We start from the raw sequence: 7,496 nt of genomic DNA, 5'->3' as shown, positions 1-7,496 counted from the left end.
TGATTAGCTTGTAGCTACCCCAGATCTTAGTACAGTGCCTGGCACATAGTAAGCACTTAACAAATACCTTTATAAAGACTCTACCTGCCACTTGGTCTGGTGCCGCCTACTACTGTAGAACATCAAGGGAGAAGGCTCTTCCACAGGTCACCACCCACTGACCCATCAAGCCACTGACCTGCAAAACCATAGGCCACTGACCCCACCAAGTCACTTCCCCTGCCAGGCCTCTGTCCACTGCCCCAGCACACCTCTCTCTCTGTCCCAGACAGGCTGAAACAGGAGAGCAGAAGTTTGGATGGGGCTCTGTCTCAAGATCACTGCATTCCCTGAAAGATCAATCTGTCAATCGCATTTATCGAGCATTTACTGTGTGCACAGCACTGTACTAAGCGCTTGGGAGAGTACAATATAACAGAGTTGGTAGGCCTGTCCCTGTGCACAAGGTGCCTACAGTCTAGAGGGGGATACAAACATTAATGCAAATAAATAAATTACAGGTATGTACATAATAAATCAACTGCATTTCTTGTGTGCTTATTCTGTGCAGAGCACCATACTAAGCACATAATAATAATAATTGTCATATCTGTTAAGCACTTACTATGTGTCAGGCACTGTATTAAGCACTGGGGTAGATACAAGTAAATTGGGCTGGGCACATTCCTTGTCCCACGTGGGACTTAATCCCCATTTTACAAATGAAGGAACTGAGACACAGAAAAGTTAAGTCACTTGCCCAAAGTGACACCGCAGACAAGGGTCAGAGCCTGGATTAAGAACCCAGGCCCTTCTGACTCCCAGGCCTGTGCACTATCCACTAGGCAATGCTGCTCCCCTGGGTGAATTGGATATAATGTTCCCTGACCACAACAAACTGTTTAGAGACAAAACTGGGGCTAAAGGTGGGGTGAATCAATCAATCAATCAATCATATTTATTGTGCCCTTACTATGTGCAGAGCACTATACTAAGCACTTGGGAGAGTGCACTACAAAAGAATTAGCAGACTCATTCCCTGTCCAGAACAAGCTCTCAGTACAGAGAGGGAGATGGACATTAATATGAGTAAGTAATTTAATGTAACTAGTTTAATTTGAAGATATGTACATAAGTGCTGTGGGGTTGGTGGTAAGGTTAATATCATGTCAAATGTCCAAAAGTGAATTAAGGGTGCAAATGCAAGTGACAGAGAAGGACTGCATTCTTTTCCTTCTTCCTCTCCCCAACTTAATTAATTAATTACAGCTTTGTTAAGCACTGTATTAGACATGCTTTGGGATATTGACAGAGCCATTTTGAGGATTTACACTGAACAAGGATTTTTAGAAATAATAAAATAGACCTTCCTGGATTCCTGGCACACCAGAGGAAAAGATGGGATAAGGTGAGCTAGGATCAGTTTATTAGCTCTACAAAAACCCGAGTAATCATGACTGAACAGATTCCCCAACAGAATAGAGGCTAAGATTTAGCAATACGACGAATCAGAAAGACAACAGACAAGAGGATTTGTATTGAGAGTTGCTGAAGGAGATTTTAAAACCACTGAGATTTGAAGCTGCAAAGGCAAAACTTAATTGCCGGAGCACAAAAGCCACTCACCATGTGTTTGGCCACATGGTTGCCTAAGGACCTAAGGTTTTTGCCCAGGAAAGAGGGTGAGAAAGATTTAAACTGAAATATCCCCAAATTGGATCAGCCTAACCCACTTTGTCCATGGGTATGAGTAAATAGAAAGTCCTCCCGACTTGGGAACTACTTCCAGCACACATAAGCCATCCTACTCTGTACGAACGAGGGTTTGTTTCTCCTTCCCCCCAACAATGGTGATGTCATTTCTATAACACGGTCTTCACCTGAGTCCCTGTTTCATGGCAGCTTGGCTGCTCTCACAGACTGTTCTGCCCTACTGGACAGCACATCCCTCCAGGCTTTCAGCACAGCCAAGGATTCGTCTAAAGGAAAACACTTCCAATTGCTTGGTACCATCCCCCAACCCTCCAATGCCAATGCCGTGGACTCCTTGGGGAGGCTCAGGGGCCCACAGGGAAATGAGGATGGGTAGGCCAGGAGTCCCTAATGCTCAGCCAGGGTGGGTGGGGGCGTCATGATCCTCTGTCCCTAGGCCATCCACAGCGCTGAGTCAATACCTTTAAACCAGAAGATAACTTACTTCTCAGTGAGAATTTACCTCTCAGTGTCACGAGTGTGTGTGTGTGTGTGTGTGTGCGCGCACCTCCATGCGTGCCCGTAAGTAACAAGTTGGAAGCTTCTGGGGACACTGGCTTCAAGCAGGAAGAAACTGAGATGTACAATGACCTTTGTCCCCAGGGTAATCACACTTTCTGATTTGCCAAATGAAGAATTTCTGCCCCAAATGATGGCATCAATGCAGGTGACTTTCTCCCCAGATGGACACCTGACACCTCTCAGGACCGAGGCCAGTGCATAGTCCAATGGGAAAATGGACAAGGGAGGGGCAGAAGATACATTGACTCAGCACCTCCAGGGAGAACAGAGGCAAAGGCAGGAAGTTCTCTGAAGGAAGGTCAGTGCAGCTTCCACATTCCTGAGGATGGGGGTTGAACTGCATGACCTTTTAAGATCCCTCCAGATGGGATTATAGCTCTGGGGTCGGGCCATCCCAGCCCATGGGAAGGGGCCATGGAGGTGGGGGGGCTGAGCATGGCATGGTGGGTGTGGTGTGGGTGCCCGGTGGCATGGGGGGGGTGAGAGGGAATGTGGCTGACTTTAGGGGGTGAGGGGAGGAGGTTGGAAGAGGTCCAGGATATTGGTCAGATCGGGGCTGACTGGGCTCTCAGAAGTGGCCAGGTCCTCTCTGGCTGCCGGTGTGGTGAAGAGGCCAAAGATATCATCAGCTAGTGGCTCGGGGTTGGGCCCTGACTGTGGGCTGGGCCCCTTAGTACTCTGGGGTTCTCCAGCCGGACTCTCCAAGCCAAGGCCTGGCTCAGATGGGTCCCCCAGCCGCTGCTTTGTGTGGTTTTGGAGCTGGGGCTGGAGATGGAGTGCAGAGCCCAAGAGTGTGGCCATGATGGGTGGGTGGCTGGGGGTGGAGAGCACCAGGCTGCCCTCCTCTGGACACTGGCTCCTGACAGGTGACCCGTCAGGAGCGGGGTCAGCGTTACGGTCAGAAACAGACTGCAGCTCAGAATCCTGTATGGTCGGGCCATCGCAGAGCCCGGAGACAGGGAGTTTGGCCGTGGGAAGCTTGGGTTCCTCGCTTTTGGCACCAGCCCCAAAGTCACTGAGCTCGGCCCCGTCTTGTCCCAGACTGGCCCCTCCCATTGATCTTGTGGCCCCAGGAGGAGGCGGGCATGAGGACGAGGGCAACTCTTTACTGCCAGGGGCCGATGCTGGGAGATGCCCAGAAGAACCCACGTCCCCTTCCTTCACAGTGGAGATAGGGCCCTCCCCACCAGAATCTCCACTGCTGCCCACCTCTCCAGTGGTGCAGGGCAGAGGATGGTCACTGGCCCCAAAGGATCCCAAGCCAGTTCCCAGGGATGGAGAAGGTGAGGTAGGGCCAGGAGTAGCTGGATGCTGGCTCTGAGAAGGGCCTGAGAAATTCAGGGTATCCCCACTCCCAACCCCACTTTGGCTCTGGGGAGCTGAGCAATGGCCCCAAGTTCCCCCTGGTGGGCTCTCCTGGGCCTTCCTGGAGGTACTGCTGCTCTTGGATATGGGGAAGGAGGATGGGGAGGAGCGGGAGGACGGGGAGGGTCCAAAGAGCCTGGCCAGAGCTGACGGACGCTTGCCGGAGGAGGGTCCCCGGGTCACTGCTGGGTGCTCCCTCCCACTGGCTGAGAGCCGGGTGAACAGGCTTCCCCGCACCCGGGGACTCCTGGATGAGGGGCTCCTGGCAGAGCCTTGTGGATCTCTGCAGAGTGGGGGGGTTCCTGTCGATTGGTCGCAGCCCTGGACCCCCTCCTGAGAGCTGGACCCACTCCCTGCAGGAGAATATCCAGCCCTGGGGGACTCTGGGCTGGGCAGAAAGTCTCCGGGCTCTGGGCTGGGGTGGCTACCTTCTCCTGCAGGGACTCCAGAGACAAGAGCTGGGGCACATGGGAGTTTGGGAGTCCCTGGTCCACTGGTCTGGGTCCAGCTAGGGCAAACCATGAAATCAAGCCCGGGGGTCTGCGTGGGCTGGCCCTGGATGCCATCTGTTGGAACCTGACCTGGACTGAGCTGAGCTGGGGAGGAAGGTGGGGCTTCAGGCTGACTCTGGGTCAGGACCCTGTGGTGACTGAGGGGGGTCTCCTCTGGTAGGCCTCGGTCTCGACTGGTCTGAGGGTCCCCTAGGTCTGAGGTCATGGGGCTTCCTGGAACCATCTCTCCTGCTTCCAGGCCACCAGACACTGAGACCTGTGGGGGCTGACCAGTGGCCAGCCCTTGGATCACTGACTTGTGCTCCTCTTCTCCTGCACAAACCACCTTTGGGGATGGGTCTAGGGACCCCTGTGAGCCCTCCACCTCCACCCTGAGGGCCTCTGGTGTTGCACAGGCAGGTGTCTCTGACCCAGCCCGTGCCCCCACAAACCCCTCACCTTCCTCCCCCTGTAACAGGCCCCCCAGCCTGGATGAGGCCTGGACCCCAACATCCTTGCTTGGGGGCTTGGCCGGTCCCCTGGGGTCCTTCACTCTGCCCAGGGCCACTAGCTGAGGGGACTGGTTTGGGGGCATCTGAGCCGGCCTCCCACCCCTCCTCTCCCTCCAGGCTGGGCCCTCCTTCTCTGGAAGGAGGGCAAGTGAGGGCAGCAGACCAGCCTTCTCTTGAGTAGAGCCCAGAGCTGGTGGCTGCAGGCCCCAGGGGGAGGACAGGCTTTTGTGGGCTGCCTTCCCGGTCCAAGGCCTCGCCGAGCTGAGGCACGAATCAATGGACTCAGAGCAGTGTCCCCAGGACTCAGCCTTGTGTGGCTCATCCCGCCTGACCCCCAGGGTTTCCGTCCGAGCCCGGGAAGCGCCGCTCTGCTCCTTGCTCTTCCTGCTGCAGCTGCCGCCACACTCTCTGACCAGCTGCTTGGCATGGACAGGGCAGTAGAAGGTGCCACCGAGCCGTGTGTAGGCGTGGACGCTGCAAGACACGGCAACGAGAGCAACTCAGCTACCTGGACCCACCCAGAACCGCCATCTGGAACCCCCACCCAGAACTGCCCGGGACCATCTAGATTCATGTGGACCACCCATGCAAAACACCCAGAACTACCAGGACCCATCCAGAATACCCTCTCAAAACTACCCAGAACCCAGAGTGGGTACACACAGGCCAGTGATCCAGATAATTGCAGCCCGAAAGTCCCCTTGGGCCCGAATTTGCAGATGATTTCCCCAGAGTGTTTAAATGACCTGGGTTATCTGGATAATGTGCCCCCACTCCCCATCCCCTCAGCCAAGGGTGTCAGAGGTCAGCGTCCGGCTGGGCTCCCGGCTCACCTGATTGTCCTCTGGCACAGCTGGCAGCGCAGGCAGGACAGGTGTAGCAGGGCCCCATCCACCAGGATACGCTCCATAGCGTGGACAGGCTGTGAGCACATGGCACAGGCCTCCTGGGGCCCCAGCTGACACAACAGAAGTAACAGTCAGTCAGTTAGATAGCTGCAGGCCGGTGGACGGATGGGCAGACAGTTGGGGTCCCTGGGGAGACTGGGGAGTCTCAGTCTGGTGGACATGGAGGAGAGCTGCGGTGTGGCCTACTGGAAAGAGCCCAGACCTGGAAGTCAGGGGACTTGAATTCTGAGCCCGGTCCTGCCACTTGCCTATTATTTGACCTTGGACAAGTCGCTTCTCTGGGCCTCAGTTGCCTCATCTGTAAAATGGAGATGAAACACCTGTTCTCCCTCCTACTTAGACTTGGGAGCCCCATGTGGGAAAGGGACTGCTCCTGTAATGCCAACATTCTCACTGTACCATGATCTCATCTGTCTCACAACTGACCCCTTGTCCATATCTGGAGCAGCATGGTGTAGTGGATAGAGTACGGGCCTGGAAGTCAGAGGGTCATGGGTTCTAATCTCGGCTCCGCCATTTGTCTGCTGTGTGGCCTTGGGCAAGCCGCTTCACTTCTCTGTGCCTCAGTGACCTCATCTGTAAAATGGGGAGGAAGACTGCGAGCCCCATGGGGGAGAAGAACTGTGTCCAACCCGATTTGCTTGTATCTACCCCAGCACTTAGTACAGTGCCTGGCACATCGTAAACATTTAACAAATACCATTATTATTATTATTATTATCTTTCTCTGGATTGGAACTCCCCCCCCCCCGTACATCTGACAGACCACCACTCTCCCCACCTTCAAAGTCTTCCTAAAATCACATCTCCTCCAAGAGCCCTTCCCTGACTATCCATTTCCTGTGGTTGCTGGTGTGTGGAAGGAAACGCTGGCAGTGTAGCAGGAAGGGTAGAGGGCAGGCAGAAGGAAGGAAGGAAGAACTTGTGATCAGGGAGGACCACGGAGCAGTGGGGTCTGTCTCTGGAAGCCTGGGATGTAGACTGTAAGTTCACTATGGGCAGGGAATGGATTTGTTAGAGTGCTATATTGTACTCTCCCAAGCACTTAGTACAGTACTCTGTACACAGTAAGTGCTCAATAAATATGACTGATTGATTAACCTAGATGCAGCAACTGGGACCAGCGAGAAGAGTGTGCCAATGGTGGCCCCGTGCAGCCCAAGTGGGACCCCTCCGACACAGAGTTGCACCTGAGCCTCATAGCTTCACGGGGGATCCGAGACCAGGAGCCACAGCACGGTGACCTGAGGACATGGAGTCTGCAGTGGGGAGCAGGATCAGAATTACGGCGGGAGCCACATTGGCATTCCTGTTCTCCCTGAAGAAGCAGAGGAGCAGTAGGGGAAGCACAGGGGCTTGGCCACCCTGACTGGCTGGGCCACATATGGCAGAATTGCTTCCTGACCTTTGGCCTCAGATGTGAGCTGTGCCAGCTGGCAGTAATCTAGCGGTATGTGTGCATGTGTGTGTGTGTCTGTCTCCTGTCTCTGCATTTAGAGCTGGAGGGCAGGAACCACATCTTTTCTTTCTTATGTCTCCCTCCACCACGGTGGCCAGGACAGCACTCTGTCCTTCATGGGTACTTACTGCAAACAAGTTAACTTACTGAAACTAAGTAAAGCAGCACAGGGGAAAAACTGACAGGGTGGGTCACAGGTGGCACTGGGGGAAGGTCACAGGCGGCACAAGGAGTGGGTCACAGGCGGCACAAGGGGTAGGTAACAGGCGGCACAGTGGATGGGTCATAGGCGGCATGGGAGGTGGGTCACAGATGGCATAGGGGGTGGATCACAGGTGGCCCAAGGGGTCACAGGCGGCATAAAGGGTGAGTCACAGACGGCATGGGGGAGGATCAAAAGCAGCACAAGGATTAGGTCACAGACGGCAGAGGGACACCACATCTACGGAGACAGACGAACTGAAGGGAGGTGGCCAGCTGGCAGGACCTTCTAGAGGTCATCTGATAT

At 54.5% G+C, this 7,496-nt stretch overlaps 1 protein-coding gene across 1 annotated transcript; it reads right to left on the bottom strand.

Moving 5' to 3' along the window:
* Positions 1 to 1,383: 1,383 nt before the first annotated feature.
* On the bottom strand, positions 1,384 to 5,778 carry LOC103165741 (collagen alpha-1(III) chain-like). The gene is made up of 2 exons (XM_007657718.2): positions 5,455 to 5,778; positions 1,384 to 5,095 (listed from the first exon to the last, which is right to left on the bottom strand). Exons 1-2 carry the CDS (start codon positions 5,553 to 5,555, stop codon positions 2,755 to 2,757), a joined length of 2,442 nt encoding a protein of 813 aa, XP_007655908.2. The 5' UTR covers positions 5,556 to 5,778; the 3' UTR covers positions 1,384 to 2,754.
* Between the last annotated feature and the right edge of the window lie 1,718 nt (positions 5,779 to 7,496).

The sequence above is a fragment of the Ornithorhynchus anatinus genome, chromosome 13 (assembly GCF_004115215.2).
Source record: "Ornithorhynchus anatinus isolate Pmale09 chromosome 13, mOrnAna1.pri.v4, whole genome shotgun sequence".
In the NCBI taxonomy this organism is placed as follows: Eukaryota; Metazoa; Chordata; class Mammalia; order Monotremata; family Ornithorhynchidae; genus Ornithorhynchus; species Ornithorhynchus anatinus.
The sequence above is the reverse complement of the archived record's forward strand: the minus strand, read 5'-3'. Positions and strand labels throughout refer to the sequence as shown.